Source organism: Xiphophorus maculatus, chromosome 1 (genome assembly GCF_002775205.1).
Source record: "Xiphophorus maculatus strain JP 163 A chromosome 1, X_maculatus-5.0-male, whole genome shotgun sequence".
Classification (NCBI taxonomy): Eukaryota; Metazoa; Chordata; class Actinopteri; order Cyprinodontiformes; family Poeciliidae; genus Xiphophorus; species Xiphophorus maculatus.
The window spans coordinates 6,817,400-6,839,733 of NC_036443.1; the positions used below are offsets into that span (position 1 = coordinate 6,817,400).

The window sequence follows — 22,334 nt, forward strand, 5'->3', positions numbered from 1 at the left end:
TGTAGGGAAGGAGCTGTAGCACAACAGAGAGCAAAGGGGAGGTTGTGAGCAGCACATACACAAGCATGCTTGACAGTGGTAAGAAATTCTTCCGGGCTCTGAGTTGTTTCAGAATGAAGTGTGTTAATGCAGAGAGTGGGACTCAATTTGTGTTTTTTCACAGATCCTCTGTCATAACCTGGCACATATGTAAAAACATTTTTTTAACAGTTGCGTACTGCAGCTTTAAGCAGACGATTAGTTGATGGATGATGGGCAGCAGGATTCGATATGTCTTTTTATTATTATATCAAAATGTTGGCATTAAGATATTAGCTTGGAATATGGGGGAATTACATTTTTACATTAGGCTGGAATGTTTATAAGATGTGTGCCAAGGCGTAAAAGATAAAATCTTTTTTTGAAAAGTCGGCACAATTTTTTTTATATCAGTTGAAGTGTATATTGACATAGTTCCCACTCACTCACAACAAATCTTCATAGCCAATCCAATATAATCGCATAATAAAATGTTCCAAATGATCAAAACAATGCAGTCAAATTCAGTTTATTATTCAGCTTGCAGTAATAAAATTCATTGTGTTTCTGACTTGCATCATTCACTCCTCCTGGACAAGCATGTAGTGACAGTGCACCATTACTTGCATTGAGTCACTGACTTTGCAGCAGCCATGCGTGTAAGAACAGCCCCTCTTCCAGAAAGAACCCTCCAGCAGAACCAGAATCTGTCTCGGCCTGATCGACCGTCTGGTACAAATGACTGAGGGTTTGAGAAGACAGAGCACACACAACAAAAAAGAGAATCATGCTGCTTTTATAAACTAGGATCACAGAGGAGTGTACGTAGATGACTTTGAATCTGTCTATTTGATAGGCCTGAACTGACAGGACCTGTTTTGTAAGTGTTTTGTTGTGAATCTGCACCCCACACTAATTAAAACGTAATTCAATTAGAATACAATACAATAGAAGCAGCCCCAAAAGTTCCCTTTTATTGGAAATGGACAATTATTGATCAAGACCAGTTGACAGGAACAGAAGAAAATCTGTCTGCTTGAAAGAGAAATAGATGCTTTACAAAAGGCTTTTTATTTGGCCGTTGAGCAAGTTTATGTTATAGTTTTTAAGTCTGTGCTCTGTGCTTTCCTTAAGTTATCTCTTAAGGATTGTCAATCTGTTTAAGCTGCTATTAGCACTCTGATAAACATGTGTTAGTCTCACTGCGAGCCCCTCTCGACCAATCAGAGCGTGAAGATCCACTTAGCGGTGACGTCGCTAAGCTTCTTACTTCTGCAGGTGAATGGAGGAGGAAAGTAAACGCTTGTTTACACTGACTTGGGACTAAATAACAGAGCAGAACACTTTTTGCTTGAAAGCAGATTAATTTGAGGGAACAGATTAACAACTATCGTTCTCCTTTTCATAATCTGGAGGTCAAGTGTGGACTGTCTGAGCTGATATGGAGTGCAGCGGGAAGGTAACTGCTGCTTGATCAATATACCCCCTCCCCCCCAATATTTTTGTGCAAGAGTAGTCACTTCAACCAGCTTAAACTCTGTCCATTCATTTTGGATTCTTAAAGGTATTTTTCTATTTAGCTACTATTTAAGTTATTTCAAATTGTATCTGAAACGTATTTATTTGAATGTGAGAAGATCTTTAGTTCATTTGTAATTGGATTGTTTCCTGGTAGCTCTTTGTTTTTCGGCTTTGTTCAGCAAAATATGGTTGGAAAATGTGGGCGAGTTCCTCTTGCCAGTCTGCACAAAACCAAACCTCAGAAACAGTCTGTGTGATTACGTAATATATTATGTAACATTGGAAAAGCTTGGAAATGTGAATAAAATGTTCATCTGACGACGAGTGGATTGATGATTCCACCTTTCCTGTAGAATAATGGTCTTAAAATAAACAGGAGAAAGTCGGACATGTTTGATGGGCCTGGCTGAAGGTGCCTCGCCTCCGTCCCCTTTCCCTCCACCTTCAAGTCAAACTAAATTGGTGTCAATGAATTACTCCACATTGTGATTATTTATGCTGCTTTTTGTGTTTTTATCATTTTGAAGATGATACAAATTTACACAGGTCATCAAAAGCTTTTTTTCCCCCCATCAAACATAACACCACTTAAAACTTACAAAAGGAATACTTGTTACTCAAATGAAAAGACAAAAAAAATCCACATTCACAGATGAATGGCCCAGTTTGTCTAATACAGTCAAATACAGAAAACACTCATTATTGTGATCTATTCCCACAAAACTGGAACTTTTCTCAGATTTCTCTTATTCCATTGGAATAAAAACTTAACTGAATGTTTCTGTGTCCTGATATTTTTCGGAGTCATTTTTAAATGTTTATTTCTTTTCCCAACTTTTTGCTCATATGCAGGTGACGCCCCAGTTGATGCTGGCTGTGGGGACGGCTGTGATCGGCTCTCTGCAGTTTGGCTACAACACGGGTGTCATCAACGCACCTCAGAATGTGAGAAAGTGACCAAGAAAGCAGAAAAACACACTGTGCCGTTTCTACATATGCAGGACGGTTCCCATATCAAACCACTTATTCGTATCCAGATAATGAAGCAGATACGTTCCTGATTTAAACATTTCTTCATCTTTTCTTCCAAGCAGCCAGACTTTCTTGTCAGAAGTTCAAAGAAGGGAAGTTTCAGAACAGTTGCTCAAGTCTAGGCGTGTTAAATACAAAATTATTTAATCTACCCAGGATGTTATGTATGGAAGATCATAAGTGCCACAATAAAATAAATGAAAAGGTTTCAAATGATTTTTTATTCATATACAAATTTATATTTAAAATGGAGATACATATGGCAAATAAATCATAAAAAATGATTTAAATCTTTGTTGATATATCATTTATATCAAATTACTTCTAAGTGACTGATCGGCTGCTAAGTTGCTGTACAGGTTAACCAATCAGATGTTTATTTAATGAAACACAGTAGCAGTTGAAGTTATTTCACAAAATTCTGCAGAACATGAAATATTTTTTTTCTCCACATCTAGTTACTTAATTGAGTAGGAGATTGTGGCCTTTTAAATATACGGCTAAATTTCATAACACCTTTTGGATTTGTCTCTAGTGATGATAACAAAATCTATTCTGAAAAGAAAAACGGAAACATCTTGTCCCAGGCGAAGCTTTCGGCTTGCCTCGTCTCAGGTCGGAAGTTATCCCACTGACACAGGAGAAAAGTTCAGTCTCCAAAATGTTCCTGCGGTTCACATGGATCCACACTGTGCAGGTTTGACCTGCCTGTTTTCCGCTGTACTGTTTGTCTTGAAGATCATTGAGAGCTTCTACAACCAGACGTGGATCAGCAGGTTTTCAGAACCCATTTCTCAGAGCACTCTGACAGCTCTGTGGTCTTTTTCTGTGGCCGTCTTCTCCGTGGGAGGAATGTTTGGCTCCTTCTCTGTCGGCCTTTTTGTCAACCGCTTTGGCAGGTAAGATGTCGTTCGCGGAGAGAAGGAGTTTGGCTCGGAACATAAAAGTAGATTGTTAATGGTGAACTGAATCTGATCTTTAAAGGAGGAACTCCATGCTCATGGCCAATGTGTTAGCCTTCCTTGCTGCTGTGTTTATGGGGTTCAGCAAACTGGCAGCTTCCTTTGAGATGCTCATCATTGGACGTTTTATAGTGGGTGTGTACTCTGGCCTCTCGACGGGGTTTGTACCCATGTATGTTGAGGAAATCTCTCCAACATCTCTTCGCGGAGCCCTGGGCACTCTGCATCAGCTCGGTGTGGTGATTGGCATCCTCATGGCCCAGGTGAGATCCTCACAGTCTTCCTCTTCCTCTTTAAGAATCAGGTCTACTTTGGCACGTCGCTTGTTTCACAAGAATCCAGAGCCGTTTTTATACCATTCGCTGCAGCATTTGCTGACGTTTCTTCTAAAGAGGGCAGGATGCTGAGTGAAGGGGGTTTAGCAGCGCATACAAGTTTGTGATGGACAAGCGTTAAGTCCCGCCTCCTGGCTCTGATTGGTTGTTTCTATTTAGCGTTTTGGGAGAAGGCAGAGGAGCTCAATTTTTTCACAGATTATCTGTCTCATACCATACTGTTATGACACGTCATATTGCTAGAGACAGTTGCAACAAATATGTCCAATAATATTTACATATTGCAGCTGCAATATTTATATAAATATAGATATTTATAACCATTTACAGGGTTGTAGTAACAAATGTAGTTTGGTTTCAGACTGTACCCTATAGCTCTTCCTGTTTAGTTAGCTCTACTAGTGTTGTGCAGGAAATTTTCCTGAACTTGTGATGTGACTGCCTGAGGCAAGTGAGCGATAAAGCTAAGGTCTTCTGTGGCTTAGAAACCGTTAGAAATGAGAACTCATATTAATGTAACCCCTGGTGTCATTAGACGGAGTTATTGGGAAAACCACAGAGAAATGAACCGCTAGAACGCAAACATCTGGCAGAGATCAGAGAACTGCAGCAGAAGAGTTTCTGAAAAAACTGTAAATCAAAATATACAGTGACTCATTTTTGTTGGACAAAAAAAAAAGTTTGTATTTTTTTGCTGCTAGTTTGTTCAGGTTTCCTTAATGAATGAAATGAACTGTCTTTAGTGTAATCTGAAAACCCACGACAATTTTATAATTGCTCTGTTTTTACTTCAGTTCTCATAAGGTCTGTGTTGTGCTGCAGATCTTTGGGATTGAATCTATCTTGGGGAATGCGTCCCTGTGGCCGCTGCTGATGGGGTTCACTCTGCTGCCGGCCTTGCTGCAGTGTGCTCTACTGCCGTTCTGTCCAGAGAGCCCCCGCTACCTCCTCATTAACTGCAATGAAGAGAGCAAAGCCTGCAGCGGTAAGATCTACGCACATTCATCTGTGTGTACACACACATATATATATATATATATATATATATATATATATATATATATATATATATATATATATATATATATATATATATATATATATGGAGTCATGAAACAGTTACTTTTCTTCAGTGACGTTACATAAAATATGACAAATAAAACTAGTCTTCACTTTCACTGCCATCCAAACTTTCTTGCTTCTTTTACATTTTTGATCCTGATAGATCCAGTATGAAGCTTCTCCACAAGATTTGACTATAAATAATTCTAATAACGTGTTTTATAATGGCAAGCTAAGTAAACTACTAAGTCATATCTTGATATGGATCCTTAGCTGTGATTGTAGTTTGTCTCTGAGCAGTAAAATACTCTAAATAATTCAAGGATTTTTTTATTGACATACAACCCTTTGTTGTTTGTGGTACGAAATTTGGACTCAGATCCCAGATTAAGAAATTTACTACACACACAAAAATAAATTAATGAATAATAAATTAATTTATGTGATATATAGATACGTGTGTGTGGGTAAATAATCTATGAGGTGAAGCTATATTTGGTGCAGCTTGAGTTCATAAGTTTGACGGCTGAAGGGAAGAAACTGGGTCTTGCTCTGGATGCTCCTCAGCTTCCTGCCTGAGTGGACCAGCTGGAACAGTCTGTGTGCAGGATGGGTGGAGTCCTTCATGAGGTGGAGGCCCTCCTCCTTCATCGTGCTGTGTAGAGGTCTGAGGTGGAGGAAAGGCTGCTCCCCACAGTGCAGCCTTGACCACCCTCTGCAGAACCCTCCTCTCAGCAGTGCAGCTGCTGTGCCACACGGTGATGTGGGTGCAGAGAACGCTCTCCACCACACAATGATAGAAGCTCCTCAGTAGTTCTGAGTTCCCAAGTCCAGCTCTCCGCAGCTTCCTGAGGAAGTAGAGACGTTGGTGGGTCTTCCTGACCAGACGGGAAGTGTTGGTACAACTTATGAGGTCACTGGATATATGCACACCCAGGTACCTGCAGCTGGAGACCATCTCCACAGCTGCTCCTCCGATGTACATTAGCTGAAGAGGATCCTTGTCCCTTCTGAAGTCCACCACCATCTTCTTCATGTTGATGCAGAGGTTATTTTCTCTGCACCAGATGTTCCACCTCCTCTCTGTAATTGGACTCATCGCTGTTCGTGATGCGTCCCTCTAGTGCTGTGTTGTCTGCAAACTTCACTATATGACATCCGAGCAGTTGTATGTCAGCAGAGTGAAGAGGAGGAGGCTCAGCACGCAGCCCTGCAGTGAGCCAGTGCTGAGGGTGTTGAAGGAGGATTGATTTGATTGATTGATTGATTGATTGATTGATTGATTGATTGATTGATTGATTGATTGATTGATTGATTGATTGATTGATTGATTGATTGATGGAGATTGTAGTGTGTCTCTGAACAGTTAAAATACTCTTTAAATAATTCACTTGATTTCAGACGCAAAGTTAAAACCAATAAGAAAATTTTACTTGCGACCAAATCTGGTTTATGAACACAAAACCAGGTTACACTGAGGCCTGCATTATCTGTGTCAGCGTTTTCCGAACAGGTTGAGGGTATTGTTGTGTTTCTCCAGTCCTAATAAAGTTGCGGGGCACCGACGAGGTGAGTGAGGACATACAGGAGATGAGGGAGGAGAGCCAGAAGATGATGAGGGAGAAGAAAGTGACCATTCCTGAGCTGGTTCGCTCTCCCATCTACCGCCAGCCCATCTTGGTTGCCGTCATGCTGCAGCTGTCGCAGCAGCTGTCTGGAATCAATGCTGTAAGTAGGGAAGAGAACGTTTTTATCAGCAATCTCTTCAACCTTCAATGCCACCAAGATTACAAACGAACCGAACTGTATAGTGGCGAAAATGACCACCAAAGACGTTTGAAGATGTGGTATTATGTATTTTCCAGGCACATGGTGCCATTTTGTAGCACAATCACAATTTGATTTGACCCAAATCTTACAAATCAATTTAGACTGTCCCGGTCTCGGTGGCTTTAGAACAGCTGTGTCTGGAGAACCAAAATGTATCACTATGTTTCTGATCATTGTCACCCTTGGCAGGTATTTTACTACTCTACTGGGATCTTTGAGCGAGCAGGTGTTTCCCAGCCTGTGTATGCCACCATTGGTGCTGGGTTGGTCAACACTGCTTTTACTGTTGTTTCTGTAAGTTACTAAAGAGCATCGGGGCAGTATAGTGTATATAGAGATGTATATAGAGTATATAGAGATGCAAAGCCTCTGGGAGACTTTGCAGTTCTGCATTTTGTCTCTTTGCTGCAGCTGTTTGTGGTGGAGCGTGTGGGCCGACGACCTCTTCATCTCATCGGTTTGATGGGGATGGCGGTGTCTGCTGTTTTTTTAACTGTTGCCATGGCACTGTTGGTAGGTGTTCCTGACCTTTGATACTGTATTCATCTGAGACTTTTTTATTGTACAATGTGAATGTGCCTCATTCTGTTTTGCTGCTAAGGACCAGCTCAGGTGGATGTCTTATGTCAGCATCGTGGCCATCTTCAGCTTCGTAGCCTTTTTTGAAATCGGCCCCGGCCCCATCCCGTGGTTCATCGTAGCTGAGCTCTTCAGCCAGGGGCCCCGGCCTGCTGCCATTGCAGTTGCTGGTTTCTGCAACTGGTCTGCCAACTTCATAGTGGGAATGAGCTTCCAGTATGTTGAGGTAAGAAAGGGCTCAATTTTGATCAGAATGCAGATAAAACTCCCAGAAACAGGAAGTGACCTGCAGCGTGGAGGACTTTCCTGTGAGGAAAAGGCATTGTTCTTTTTTACTAGACTCAAATTTCTGCTCTTTTCATAACAGTCAGAGAGTGAGATTTAGGCAATTATTGTGCAAAATATTTGAAAACATATCAGCATCTTGACCTTATGTTATGGAATATTCATAACTAATTTCTTTTTATTATAAAGTTTCATAGGATGGAAATTAACTCTATGTGATAAAAAGAACTAAACAGTAACTTGGACTCTGTTCATAGAAGTCTGATGATTTTTTTTTTTGCCCCATCAATAAGAGTATAATGAATTAAATTGAAACTAAATAAATACTTAATACTACTTAACAAGCTGTAATGTTGCATTCACCATTTTCATCGCCTGATCATGACTAATTAAACTCTTGTTGTCGCAGCAACTCCTCGGTCCTTACGTCTTCATCATCTTCACCGTTCTGCTGCTTGGCTTCTTCGTCTTCACTTACTTCAAAGTACCCGAGACAAAGGGTCGCACCTTTGACGAGATCGCAGCAGGTTTCCGTCACTCCTCTGGTCAGGGGGCTGAAAAGTATGCAGCTCCAGAAGAATTCAACACGCTCAAGGGGGATGACCCTGACCTGTAGACGCTCTCGGCGCGCACCTGCAACAAGTCACCCTCACGCTTAGAGGCTCGATGTAACACTGCTAGTGTAATATTCACATTGATATTTATAGATTTATATTGTAACACCAGATGTCATTGTGGCCTTAGTCTGTAGCACAAATTAATTTTTTATTTTGTGAATCTGCCATAAAAGTGAAAATAATGCAGACTCTCCAACAGCTAAGACTTTTGGTAAATCAGAAAGCGTAAATTGAATTTGTGGTTTGCGATGGCTGACTTCTTGCATCAGTCTCAAGGTTGTTTTTGCTCTATCTTCATTTATTGTATTTACAGAAGCTAATTATTGAATTTGTCATTCTGGGTTTTGTATTGTCTATTACTTTAACCAGCTGTTTCAGTGTTATAATGTGTGTAATAAGATACAATGTCTGATAGGTCAAGTGTGTGAAATGTGTGTATGCTTAATTAATTTTAACATTTTACTGTCTCCTTCAGTGCAAGAACTTTTCTATCCATATTGTACTTCTATTTCTATCATCACAGGTAGTCATCAGTCAATGTTTTGGTACTCAAAACTTAAATCAACTTTGTGTTGTGTGTAATAGTTGTATTTTATTAGTTTAAAATGTCTCAGTGTGTACCAGAAAATAAAAATAAAAAACTGAAAACATTGTTTGTATTAATTTATTTAGGCATTGCAAAACATTTAAATTAATGTCATACAGTTTAATGTGATTGGTATATTAAACAGAAGGCCTGAATGTGGTTTTTTATATATTATTTTGTATTTATCAAAAGTAGCTTTTTGCTGTACCGTCTGTGGAACAGAGATTGGTGACGTTTCATGTTCAAATGCTGATATCGAGCCACCACCAGATGGTGCTGTTATCTCTGCAGACCACACCCTGAGCAGCAGCTCATCTCTACATGAACTATATTTACAAAAGTATTCGCTCACCTGCTTTGACACACATATGAGCTTAAGTGACATCCCATTCCTTATTCATCCATCCATTTTCTTACACCCTTATCAAACTGAGTTGCCATAGTCTGCTAGGTAGGCACTAGCAGGGGTGCTAGTGCCTACCTCCAGCTGCCAACAGGTGAGAGTCAGGGTTCACCCTGGACAGGTCACCAGTCCATCACAGGGCTGGACAGGCTCATTTCTAGTCCACAGGGTTCAGTATGACGTTGTTCCTCCCTTTGCAGCTGGAACAGCTTCAACTCTTCTGTGAAGACTGTCCACAAGGTTTAGGAGTGTTTACGGAGATTTTTTACCATTCTTCCAGAAGCGTATTTGTTGAGGTCACATACTGATGTTGGACGAGAAGGCCTGACTCTCAGTCTCCGCTCTAACTCATCCCAAAGGTGTTCTCTAGGGTTGAGGTCAGGACTCTGTCCACACCAGACTCTGCCATCCATGTCTTCATGGACCTTGCTTTGTGCATTTGTCCACGGCCATGTTGGAAAAGAAGGCCCAGCTCCAAACTGTTCCCACAAAGTCGGGAACATGGAATTGCCCAAAATGTCTTGGTGTGCTGAAACATTCAGAGTTATTTTCACTGGAACTAGGGGGCCAAGCCCAGCTCCTGAAAAACAACCCCACACCACAATCCACCTCCACTAAACTTTACTTTTGGCACAATGCAGATGGACAAGAACAGTTCTCCTGGCAACCGCCAAACCCAGACTCGTCCATCAGATTGTCAGATGGAGAAGCGTGATTCGTCGCTCCAGAGAACGAGCCTCCACTGCTCTAGAGTCCAGTGGCGGTGTACTTTACACCACTGCACCTGATGGTTTTCATAGAACTGGTGATGTATGGTTTGGATGCAGTTGTTCGACCAGGAAACCCATTCCATGAAGCTCTCTGTTCTTGAGCTAATCTGAAGGCCACATAAAGGTTGGAGGTCTGTAGTGATCGACTCTGCAGAAAGTTGGTGATCTCTTCCTGCCACCAGCACAAATTAGGAATTCTAATTCTAGGAATTAAGCTATGTCAAAATCCAAATAAACAACTAGGCATTGGTGTATATCAGTTGTGTTGAAAGTATGTGAAAATAATTATAACTTCCTTGATTTGTAAACCTGCACTTTATCCACACTGAAAGTCTGTCCCAAATTTATTTGGTCGATTTGAGTTTTAAAAATAGATTTGCTGCATAAGCTGCATAAACAATTAAAACACATGTTGTGCCGTGGATGTTTCTTTTTTTGTTCAGTGAAGAATGGCAGTCTGTTTCTGTCTGAAAAACCTACCGACGATTAGGGTTTTTATTTTTCCTAGAGGTTAAACTAAGCTGGTGCTAAAGTCTAAAGTGTGCACGTTCTTTTGAGAGTCACTCTAAATCTAAATTTAAAGTCAATCCATTAACTCAGGGACTCAGGTCAAGTTGAGGGCGTCCAGCTCACACGATGTTTGACTTTATTTCCACCCCCTCACGCCATTCATCTGTGTGGACATATTTGGCCTGACCAGCTAATGACCAAGTAAGTGACTGAGTGGAAAATCCCCACCATACCATTCAGTGTTATGACCTGGACTTTGGACCATCAGCCATGTCATGGCTGATGACTTAAAACCTTCAACAGCCTATCAATATTACAACACAGATCTGGTTGATGCACAGACTTCTGCTGATTACATAGGCCTTTGTTGTAAGAGCAAATAAAGAAAAAAAATATTAAGTCTTTTCACACAGGAGACTCTACGAAATCTGGGAGGCAACAACTGCACAAATGCGCATTAAACAAAGTCGTGTCAAAGTAGTTTTTCTGTTATCTTGTATTTGTGATAATGTTTTAAGAAAAGACATGGAAACAAATCCATAAGTCAAAAAGATCTTTACTCAGTTGAAGGTTACAAACAAATGTGACTTTCACAAACTGAACAGCTTTTCCCAAACTATCTATTGCTACCTGTGGTGAGAAAACGAAATGTGTAAAGTCTCAAGTAACATGATAACCAATGATTTTATTTTCATGAAAAGCGATGGTGCTAATTGGAACAAATTAGCAATTAGTAATATTTATGACATTGTTGTTAGCTTGTGTACAGAGGAATTTAGAAACATTTAAAAAACATTTTTATTAATGCTTGTTTTGTTTAGACCCTTTGGCCAATTAGCATTGAGCTGGCAAAAGACGAGAAGTTCAAGCAAACTACAGTGATTCTGTCCTACTTAAATCATAATGCAGAATCATAATAACAGTTATTATTATGATTCTGGACTTAAAGTAGTAGCAGACAGCTAATCATCAATAACCACCAACAAAAACAGACAAAAAGTAAAGGTTTTTCAGAAGATTGCTGTAAAGCTCAATCCAGTCTGCGTGACTGACTGTAGCGAATCTTCGAGTTGGATTAATTTGAATATATTATATTTATCCTGCAGAAACCAGATGTAAATGAAACCTTGAGACGATCCTGTTTAAATGAATTGTAATTGAAATTACAAAAAACACAAATATTTCAGAAACATTTAAAGAAAATACAAACCGTTAAAATGTATCTACAAATGAAAATTAACTTAAGATTTCAGTGTGCATTCTGCAGACTTGTCTTTATTCCCACATTTATTTTTGCGTCATATATTTTGTATTTGCTTCCTTATTTGTCTCTCCTCAGCAGCGATGCCCTCCAGTAGGGGGCCGCTAAGTTGAATTTGTCTTTTATTCATTTCATGGACTTCATATTTCACATCTGTGGTGAAATCTAAACTGTGCTGCATCGTTTATGACGTTGAAACAGTTCAGTTTCTTTGTTAGCACCGTTTTCCCTTCCACTAACCACCAACTAGAAAAGCTTTGTTGTGTATCTTACCAAGGCACTCTTGTTGGTAAAAATAAAAGTACAACACGAAATAATTCACTGAATTGTCTCTTTCCTCAACAAGTCATTAGAAACGCCGTAGTTTACTGTGAGGCCGCCTCATCGTTGAGCGGTTCCGGCGTTGCGTCCAGCAACTCGAACATGTCGTCGATGACCCGCCACAGGCAGCTCTCCAGGGGAAAGTCGTTATCCACCAGATTGACCAGGAAGTAGTTGTCGTGGATGTACTTGATGATCATTCGTGACGGCGACTCGTCTTCGTAGAGTTTGGCCCACTGTTCGATCCACAAAGCAAACGCCTCGTCCTGAAACGCAGCGATAAAAACATGATTCCAACACTTTCTACACAAAGTCTGCCACGTTTAGACGTTGTGCAGCTCTTTCAGCACCGTGATGAGACGGTTTAGTCAATTTATTCAATGGACACGTGGGGAAAAGGGAGACATTTATTTCTGAAATAAGCCTTTTTTTTTTTAAGTGTGAATGACATAACATTTTTATAAGCCTGACAAAAATAAAATGCCTGATTAGCTTGATAAATAAATATAAACAAATAAAAAAAAAATGCCCAATGCATTTTCAGAGGACCGGAAAATATATCTCCATTGCCTTTAATTAAAAACAAAAAATTGTTTTTATCTCTAAAGTTGCACAATTATTTTGGACTACGATGATTAAATTATACTGCAACCAGAGGAAAAATGGTTTTCAACCAATTTATAATACAACATTTTTTTTTTTTTCCTTTGATTGAGCAAGAAAATCTTTAATTTCGATTCTTTACCATTCGTGGCATAATTTAGTTTTTTTTTGCGATCTGCTAAACCTCCTGTTACTGATTTTACCACAACCCAGTCTCAAAAAGTTGCAGTTGATCTTGCAAAAAAATTTTTATCTTTATTTTTACCACGACATGGTCTAATTAGTTGTAATTGATGCACATAAACTTCTCAAAAGACGGAATTTTAACATAGTTAATATTTAAAGTGCAAATAACATGTTCAAGTGTCTTCTTGAAATATAACCCTTAACAGAAATTAAATTTATTCATCTTTTGCACTTTTGTCAAAGTGCAAACGTTTTGTGTAACATGAACTGTTTACACAGAAGAAGCAAATCCCACACAACATCTCAAAATGGTTTTTGCAACAAAACAAAAAAAGAAAAACAAGATAAATGATACTGTTTTGGATCACACATGGTTTCATCTTGCAGGTTTGGCTCTTAAGAGACTTTGATAAACAGGAAGTTAAATTAGAAGAGGACCAAAACAATTGGTCAAAATTCAGCAAAGTTGCGGTGATTGGTGGGAAAATAAGGACATACAGAAAGCATTAGGGTGGCTGGTCAGATTTGCGGAAACGTTGCGATGAATAGTGAAAATTGAAAATCCATGCTAAATGTTTTCCATTCAAACATGTTTAGACCTCATAACCTTCCTGGTGCGTCTACGCTAAATGATTTCGATTTAGTCAAACTGATACAGTTCCTGAAGAACTTCTATGTTCCAGGAGTCCACATGTGAAATGACAAGGTTGCTAACTTCACCAAAGGCTCCTGAAGCTACAGACCTTCCAGTACATGAAGCTGACTGGGTCCACTACAGTGGGCTGGACAATCTCTCTGCCTGGGAAGATGCCCCACGTCACTGCGTTAGGCTGCATTTCGTGTGCGTTGGTCATGTTATGTCCCTGCACACAAAACATCCAATATGGCCCGTGTACAACCTGCACTCACTCAGTGACTAGCAGGACTCTCGGTTCAGACTTACATGCACGTCGACAATGTGATAGTTGACACGAGGCTCGTACTTCTTCAGGACCTTCAGGAGGGCTGTGACATTTTCACTGGAGGTGAAAAACTCCAGGTAGGCCTATTGGATGGAAGAGCGGAGAGCTGAGGCGACGTTTCAGAGTAAAGCGCCTTTGTTGAGAATGACCAAACAAAGAGAGTCAGCACCTTCTGGAAGACATATCCTCCTGGAGGTCCCCAGCCTACCACAGGGTCCGCAGATGGTTTGCCATTGATGTTGGGCTGGGAGTTGATGGTGAGGACTCCACGTCTGTTAACCTTCTCAAGCTCGTCTTTCAAAAAGTTGGTCTCTGGGGCCAAAGGCTCGTCGTTCCAGGGTAAGCACAACACCTAGGGATGGAGAGAGAGACATGAGGGCCTTGGCAGACTGTAAGATGCTTTAGGAGTCCCATTCATCAATCAGACAGGGCAACACCTAACATTTTACTCATTGATCAATGATTTAAGCAATCACTCCAATTGTAATGTCAAAATGACAGTACAGAAGTCACTTTTTGACTTCTGTGTTGTAACTTCCACTTTTTGGAAGCTTTGGTTCTGTCATTTAGGTATGTCCTGCTTCTAAAACAGGCCAACATCAAAAGAAAAAAAAAAAACAGCTGTTTTTTGGAGGGAAATAAGAGCTACATAAATGTTCTGCTGGTGTCTGCAAAGCTGTTTTGCAGACACCAAACAACCCCAAGCCATGCCCAGCCCCTCACCTGGCAACCCAAGTGGAGCTCCACCCACTTCATTACAAGTTACCAGTGCAATGGCAGCTGGAAAAGGAAAACGTTTAGTTTTTTCTGCAACACACAACATTTTGTCTCAGTCACTGAGATTTTCGCGTGCACAGATCAGCTTAGGAAGCAGTTTTTTGAAAACTACCAACAGTTAAGGCCGGCCCAGGCCTCCATGGGGCCCTAACCAAAATTTGGTTTTAAGGCCCTCTACTGTATTTCTGCAATCAACAGGCAGATGAGTAGATCATTTGCACACCTGCTATGGACTTATTGCATGATGTCCTTTATGTATGTATCACATAGGGTTTCCCCCAGTGTATTGTAAGCCTGGCGGGTCGCCAGGCTTTACTTGCCTCCTGTCAGGCTAAGCATTGTTTGTTTTTGTTTTTATACAAACATGCATGCATACATGATCATGTTTACATGATTAAGTACATTATTGTAAAAAAAAAAAATCAAAAATTTACAATGAAAGTGTGTTTTTGTTAATATAATCACATAGAAATCATTACTTAAAAGAAATATCTGTTCCACTCACCGGGCCTCCTAGTGGCCCTGAGCTGCTGCTTGGTTTGATTATGCCTTGAGCCGGCCCTGCCAGCAGTACAGGGTGAGATCTACCAAAATACTTCAGGAACAGGAAGTTCTGTTCCTACTGTTTGTCATAAATCTGCAGATTTCTTTAAGACTATCAATACATCTTCATACTATTTCTGCATTTAAAAAAAAATAAATTTACTTTCACTTTTTCATGACTTTATCAACATGTGGTTAAACAGTAGATCGTTCACATGGCTAGTGCCTGCAGGTAGACTTGATTACCTTCTGTCCGTTTCGGTTTGGTTGTGCTGTGATGTAGCATGTGAAGACTTCAAAGACGCTTTGTTCGTTCTTCAGTTCCTCCCCCCACATCTGTAGAAGTGCCTCCTTAGAGGACTTACTTTTTAAGTAAAACAGGTAGTAGTCATTTAATTCTCCAAAAGCTGGAGACGAAGAGTTTCCCCTAAAGACAACAGCAGAACAGTCAGTCAGTAACCAAACTTCAGCTTCACTTTGTCCTCTTCTGCTGCAAGCTCAATGCTTCAAGCTGTTTCTAAAGTTGAAACATTTACTTAGAAAATCAAAGAATTAGGTAGTACTGAATCTGTGTCCGATTAGACCTACCATCTGCCGTTGGGGAACTCATCCCAGTCCTGGGTCCTGTAGATGTAGCTCTTTGGTCTGGAGGCCCAGAAAATTGGTCGGACATCCTCTACCTTCCGTTTTGGATTTGCACTAACAGCCCAGGGAAGAGGGCGTCTGGCGAAAACAACAATCTGTGAGTTTGCAGACCACAGAAAATCTGCCTTCATGGTCAGACGCTTGCAGAAAGTTTGCAATAAACAGAGGACCTGCTCCAACTAGGTCTCAATGCATCTTCGTCTTAATGAAGACTAAGAGTAATTAGGAACTCTACTCTACCTGAATGAATTTCAACTTCAGGGTTTCCCTCAGCGTATTAAAAGCCTGGCGGGCCACCAGGCTTTACCTGTGCCCCCACCAGGCTTAGCATTGCTTATTTATTTAAGTTTTTTTTTAAATGTCTGCATCTTTTAAGACTTTACACTTTGAGTTTAGGTATTAATCCTCCAGCCTTTCAATAACACGTAATTATCAAGTGATATCTTCAAATTTCCTGTCAACTTTAAACATTTTTTAACTCAAAAGCACGGCAGGCTGCTGGATGAATGGCTGAACTAGTACCCCAACCACCGGGCTTAGCAAGTTTTTTGGGGGAAACCTTGAACTTACCAAAAGAAAATGTTCAATATCTACCAAGGTGAATGAACCCAGTATGGAAACTCAGCAGAGACGTTCACATGTCATTTTTCCAAGTCAAGCTGGAACTCTTGCCAACAAATTCAGAGCCAAGTCTAAAGAGTAACGTCTTCTAAACATTTTCTTATCGGTTCCACAACATCTAGTCGACAGCAAGTTCTTAATTCTGTTGACGATACACACACACACACACACACACACACACACACACACACACACACACACACACACACACACACACACACCAGTGTATGTAGGGAGACGGACTGGCAGCCCTCCAAACGGCTGCTGGTAGAGGCCAAAAAGTCCTCGGTTGTTTTTCTAAGTGCTCCACAGGTAACAGCTAGTGAATAACATTTGCCAAACAGGATAAGAGCGTGTAGAAAGGAAAACGATACAGGTTCAGGAGCCAGAGTTTCATCTTTTACTCCGTCGCCAGTAGATTTCGACTGACCTGGGGTCTTCTACCCACAGGCCCAGCTGTCGGAGGACCTCCATGGTGGCAACTTCTCGGTTCAGAGTGTAGAAGTGGAGGCCTGGTACCTTTCCACTGTCCAGCAGGACGCGACACATGTCCACCGCCTGATGGATTCCATAGTTCCGGATAGCAGCATCGTTGTCTTTGATGGGTTCTATGATTTTAGTGATCTCCTCCGGTACTTCAAGTTTAGACATCTTGACGAGCTGACGCAGCGACTGGTATCCCTGGAAAATACACACAATTTGTTTTTCTCTTTTCTCCCTTTCCTACCACACGACAAAAGTCTTCAGTCTGGTGCAATGGTGCCAAGTAGAGGATAATAAATTATATTATAGTTTAACTAGCAGGGACTTCATGATTCATTTTATTTCTCGTTTCTATTGCTTTATTTATTGTGGACATTTAAAATGTCCTCCAGTTCCAGTGTTAAATGTTCATTAGAATTTAAAGTGTATTGATCTTTGAGACAGTGAACTTGCATTATTATGCCATTACCATTTTATTACTTGAAAATTGTTTCAAGTAATAATAATAATATTGTTTATCACAATAACATTTGGAACAATTTATCATCCAGCAGTAACATTTGTTGAGATAAAACCAACTTTGATCCGCTGTTAACTTGTGATTCAATGCTAAATCATAAAACTAATCTTAAAAACAGATGAATTTCATAAATCAACATTTGCTGCAGGTCCTGTGAGGGATTCATACCTGTGCGTGGATGTATATCTTCTGCCACAGTACATTACAGCTCATGTAAGTTACACACTAGGTTAGTTTAGTGAAACTAAAAGCAGATCTGCATGTACTGAACTCGTATGAAGTGTTGAGGAAGGAATTCAGGGCTTTTTTTTTCTCATTTCCAGACAACCAGCCATCTTTCTTTTAGGACAGCTGAACATGTGAAACAGCTTCTGTCCATAGATCCCACTACATGTTATACACGGAGCCTCAACAGGTCCATGATCACATATGTTTGGACTTTTATAACTTTGGTTGTAAACGTCAAAAAGGAAGCTTTCTTCCCTGCTTGTTATTTACAACGGCCAAAGATTTTCATGCACCGTTTAACTTAATGAACAGGTGACTTCACAGTGAAATGTGTGGCAGCTGAAAATAATGGCCTCATAGGAAAATGGGTCAATGGGTTCGTGGTGATGATTTACAGCTTCCTGGAAGAAGTCTTTAGTACCTGGATGGGAAAGATTCCAGGAAGGATGGGACATGTGATCCCGGCCGCCCTGCAGTCATCCAGGAACTTCAGGAAGGTGTCAGCCCGGAAGAACAGCTGCGTGATGACAAAGTCTGCACCAGCATCCACTTTCTCCTTCAGGTGCCGCAGATCCTGCTCGTAGCTTTCTGCCTCAGGGTGGCCCGTTGGGTAGCCTGCACAAAGACCTTTAATTAAAACGACTGGAAGTACAGATTAGTCTGCCTGACGAGAGCAGGTTACAGAGTGAAGACATGAACCACAGCAGGTCAGTCCTGAAATCAAACTCATCACAGCTGAGTCTGGTTGTCCTGACAGATAAATGCTCCATTTAGAAACACCCTGGGTACATAAACCTGCTAGAAGTGTGTTGCTCTCTCTATGCTGTGAAAACTTACCAGCAACACAAATGTCAAAGTATTCGTCAAACTCTGATCGAATGTGCTTAACGAGGTCAACGGCAAAGTTGAAGCCTCCTTCCTCATCCTCCCAGTCGTCTCCCACTGGATCTGAAGAGAACCAGAGCTTTGTTTAATGTCGGCCATGTTGGGTGATCTGGCAAAACGAGGACCACAGGTGTTAGTTCAGCACTTAACCTTACAGATGGTATGAAATGGTTCCCGTTTTTTAGCAGTACAGTATCAATATAGCTAGTTGAAAATAAAACATTATTTAATGGCTGCACTTTCACCCAAGTTGCAGCAGATAATAAAACTAAATGGCGCCAACAGCTTCATGCAGCAGGGAAACATCTTTTAGGAGATGTTCATCTAAATGATTAGATCTCTAATCACTTAGTTAGGAACTTTTTTTTAATATTTTAGACAAATATCAACACATCCCATAGAAGAAAATATGGCATAAAAGGTCTAAAAATAGTAATAAAATGTTAACAATGGCACTACTCTCATCAGTAACCGTCTGATCTAATAATATAATGTGTCAATAATTATCTAATGGGGGCAAAGACAGGCTATGTAATCATATGAACCTCATATGATTACATATCATATGAGGTATGATATATTTAAGGACCAGGAGGCATCTAAGGCCGCCTGGTCCTTAAATGCCTCAGGAAATTGAAACCGAAGACTAAAGAAACAAATTGAAAAGGGGAACCAATTTCCTAAATTATACTTCTCTTTTTCAAAAAGATAATGTAACATCAGTGGCTCTAAACAATTTTCATTCAGCTGGACAGAAATAAACCGTAAAAACTGCAGAGCCCGGTCTAAGAGCATCAAAAGTCGGTTTGAAATATTGTTTGACCCAAGTTACACGTTATGTTTTTAATTTCAGAGCTATACTTTTAAGAAGGGAAAAAGTAAAAAAAATCCTGATCATTCTTTTCCTGTAAATGAATTGTTTTTGTCATATTTCCCATCCCGTACTTTTGATAAAAAATACCAGATAAAGCCAAGGCGAAGTTCTCTCCACTGAACAGGTGTGTTGGGTGGAGAGGTTAAGACACCCGCTTGTAAAGAGTCAACTGTCGGTTTTTGCCACTCTAAATCTAGGCTCGATGTACGCTGCACACTTTTCTAAGAATGAGAAATTCTGTGGAAAACCTGACCGGCAGAGACTCTGTCAGATAACAGGAGGACATAAGGTGGGAGACTAGAACCCTGGGAAAGCTTGAGGAGACGCTGCAGTGCAGTTCCAGCTGGAGCCGTTCACAGCAGCACAACGCCTGCACAGACACGTCGCTTCTCAGAAGTCTAAATCAAGCGCTGCTCTTTGTTTTCCAGGAATCTCGACCCACACACTGATGCAGCTCTTATCTCCTGAGGCGTGGCGATGAAACACACATCCAAGGAAAACCTCCCCAGGTCACACCTTTCCTGAGCCCTTCGTGTCTCCCGCTGTACCTCCCCTCAGCGCCATGATGTTCTTCAGGCCCAGGTGCTTTGCCTTAGCCAGGTAGCCGGTGATCTTCTCCTTGGTTTGGTTGCAGCAGGTCAGGTGGAGGATGCTCTCCAGGCCACAGTAGTTCACCGCCGTGCTGGCAATCATCATGGAGGAGGTCTCCTTGTCTGAGCCGGGGTCTCCCGCTGGGTGCCAGGTGATGTCAATGTAGAGCGGTCCTCCAGAACCCATACGGTCAAACCTGTCACATCAGAAATAAACCTTAAAAAGAAGCTCTGAAATGTTCTCATCTGAGATTTTGCTGGGATATTTTGAAGTGTTGAAGGTGTTCTGGGGAGGAGAGGTATGGTGAGCCGTGTTTGTCGCTTTTAAGGAAATCTTAACACTTCAGCGTGACAAGAAATTCTGACATTTTCATGCCCCCAAAGTGGTTAAGAGTCTAGAGATGCCCCTAACATGACTATGCATGTGTTCAAAAAGCGTGATCCGTGAGAAACCGACAAGTGAGTTTAATGTGGCAGAACTTGACTGGTCTGAAATGCAGGGGTCAGAGTTGGGACTAAGGTGTGAACTGAGTATAGGGTTAGGGTTAGGTTGTAATGGTTAGGGTTATGATAAGGGTAAGATTAAGGCTGTAGAAATGAATGGAAGTCAGTGGAAAGTCCCCACAAAGATAGCCACGCAAACGTGTGTGTGTGTGTGTGTGTGTGTGTGTGTGTGTGTGTGTGTGTGTGTGTGCGCGTGTGCAGGAGATGTAATATGACACCAACAAGCGGAAAACTTGGCACACAACAGATTATTGTCATAAAAATTAAGCATCTCTCAAGTCCTGTCCAATACTTCAGACATGGCATTCAGATGCTTGGGTGCAATTCTGTTCTTCCCAAACGTCTCCACGTTACTTGGGTTTTCAGCAGAATATTCTGTCGTGGTCTGCCTGAGGTCAAAGGTCGGAAAGCTGGTTCCTGTACCTGGAGATCAAGTTGACAGCGCCGCTGGCCGTGCGTGGAGGGAAGAACTCCAGGGAGAACCACCGATCTCCGGAGTCCATCCTCTTCCTCATCTTTTCCCGCAGCCGATCGGAGCGGTCTGCGTCCGGCAGCGGGGTGGAGCAGCGGGAGCTCTCCTTGGAGCTCTCGGCGCTGCTGTTGCTGGCGCCGCTGGAGTCGCCTCGACACGACTGCCAGCTGCCGTCCACTTGCTGCACCTGGTTCACCATAGTGAGAAACAAGGCTGGAAAAAAAAAAACAAATACATCAGAGTTTCTGTGATTTTACTGCGGGGAAAAAATGAAGCTGTATTTGTGTCTTCATTCCAATTCTTTCAACCCAATCCTAAAATTATATATTTATGGAGTTTATACTCATTTAGGTATTCAATTACTCAGCATTTTTAAAAGCATCAATATATTAATTTTTCAGATTTTTTTAAAATTTCCTCCCAAATAGGCTGAAAATATACAAGTAAGCATGAGCCAGGGTAAGGTTTTTACAACTGATGACAATACTGAAAAAAGCAAAGCAAAGGTTACCAACGTGCTGACTGTGGAGCCCTGCTACCTGTCAGCGACCATCTACCTTTCATCTGCTGAAATGCACAAACAGGAATCCATCAAACCTGATAACTTAAAACTAACACCGGATCCTCCTGTCACTTTACTGATCAATGTTTACAGATCAAACGGTGCCAATATAACCTGAGCTGAAGGGAAGCGGTCCCCAAAAACTGCTCTTTAGGGCCCAACACACCTGAGCCAAATGACTTCATGGCGCCTTCAGTGTCCCTCGGTTCTGCAGCATTAATCGGTAGCATTTATAAACCCTGCCAGCAGTCACAGCTTCTTACCTACTCCGGCCCTTCACGATTCAAGGAACGTCTCCAAAATAGATGGATCCACGCAGCCGCCTCTCCGGTAGGAGCACATGTATGGGGAGCTGTAGCAGCTGCAGGAACTGTTTACGGCCGGATAGATTTGGTGCAGCACGCTAGCTGCGTGTTACACTAAATAAGCTCCCGGGCGGAACTACGAGCGACCGCAGCTTAACACCAGGATGGAGTTGGAAACGAGCTACAGCTAACAGAGCTCCGGCTGTAACGACATGGAGAACCTGTGCCTCATTCAATGTCCATCGGAAATGGGAAACACGTCTGTTTCTTGCTTTTTTTTAGAAAATAAATAAAAAATGAAATTATAAATTGGGGCGTACAGGATGGTTCTGTTGCTGCCTTTACAGGTTTTATGTTACCGAATTATTTACAACAGATTTCTTGAAATGTTCACTTTGAGAAATGTTATATATAAACCACAAGAGGATCTATTTTACCTTTATAAGGTAATTTAATTCAAATAGCTAAAAACGTGTATCATA

The 22,334-nt window shown here is 41.2% G+C and overlaps 2 protein-coding genes across 4 annotated transcripts; one reads left to right on the plus strand and one right to left on the minus strand.

Annotated features, from left to right (window-relative positions):
- Positions 1–1,314: 1,314 nt before the first annotated feature.
- On the plus strand, positions 1,315–8,862 carry LOC102223993 (solute carrier family 2, facilitated glucose transporter member 1-like). The gene is made up of 10 exons (XM_005805799.3): positions 1,315–1,477; positions 2,392–2,484; positions 3,310–3,470; positions 3,556–3,796; positions 4,691–4,853; positions 6,471–6,658; positions 6,950–7,054; positions 7,172–7,273; positions 7,362–7,565; positions 8,034–8,862. The coding sequence occupies exons 1-10, from the start codon at positions 1,460–1,462 to the stop codon at positions 8,238–8,240; spliced, it is 1,482 nt and encodes a 493-aa protein (XP_005805856.2). The 5' UTR covers positions 1,315–1,459; the 3' UTR covers positions 8,241–8,862.
- A 2,184-nt stretch (positions 8,863–11,046) lies between these two features.
- On the minus strand, positions 11,047–22,048 carry mthfr (methylenetetrahydrofolate reductase). 3 transcript variants are annotated; one of them, XM_005805770.2, is made up of 12 exons: positions 21,811–22,048; positions 20,937–21,198; positions 19,968–20,206; positions 18,498–18,608; positions 18,082–18,275; positions 16,860–17,110; positions 15,752–15,886; positions 15,410–15,590; positions 14,013–14,195; positions 13,825–13,926; positions 13,625–13,744; positions 11,047–12,358 (listed from the first exon to the last, which is right to left on the minus strand). In XM_005805770.2, the coding sequence occupies exons 2-12, from the start codon at positions 21,182–21,184 to the stop codon at positions 12,137–12,139; spliced, it is 1,986 nt and encodes a 661-aa protein (XP_005805827.1). In that variant the 5' UTR covers positions 21,185–21,198; positions 21,811–22,048; the 3' UTR covers positions 11,047–12,136. The 3 variants fall into 3 exon arrangements, with proteins under 3 accessions (XP_005805827.1, XP_023194265.1, XP_023194277.1); XM_023338497.1 differs by lacking the exon at positions 21,811–22,048 and adding an exon at positions 21,714–21,784; XM_023338509.1 differs by lacking the exon at positions 21,811–22,048 and adding an exon at positions 21,497–21,668.
- Positions 22,049–22,334: the final 286 nt, after the last annotated feature.

Excerpts from the sequence above, each read along its gene's own strand:
- LOC102223993 (XM_005805799.3), top strand. Across the intron at positions 3,471-3,555 it reads TTTGTCAACCGCTTTGGCAG|GAGGAACTCCATGCTCATGG; the intron begins GTAAGATGTCGT and ends TGATCTTTAAAG. Across the intron at positions 7,274-7,361 it reads CTGTTGCCATGGCACTGTTG|GACCAGCTCAGGTGGATGTC; the intron begins GTAGGTGTTCCT and ends TTTGCTGCTAAG.
- mthfr (XM_023338497.1), bottom strand. The coding sequence starts at position 21,777 with ATGCTACCGATTAATGCTGCAGAACCGAGGGACACTGAAGGCGCCATG. Across the intron at positions 21,199-21,713 it reads CATGAAGTCATTTGGCTCAG|CCTTGTTTCTCACTATGGTG; the intron begins GTGTGTTGGGCC and ends TTTTTTTTCCAG. Across the intron at positions 20,207-20,936 it reads GCTGTCAACTTGATCTCCAG|GTTTGACCGTATGGGTTCTG; the intron begins GTACAGGAACCA and ends CTGATGTGACAG.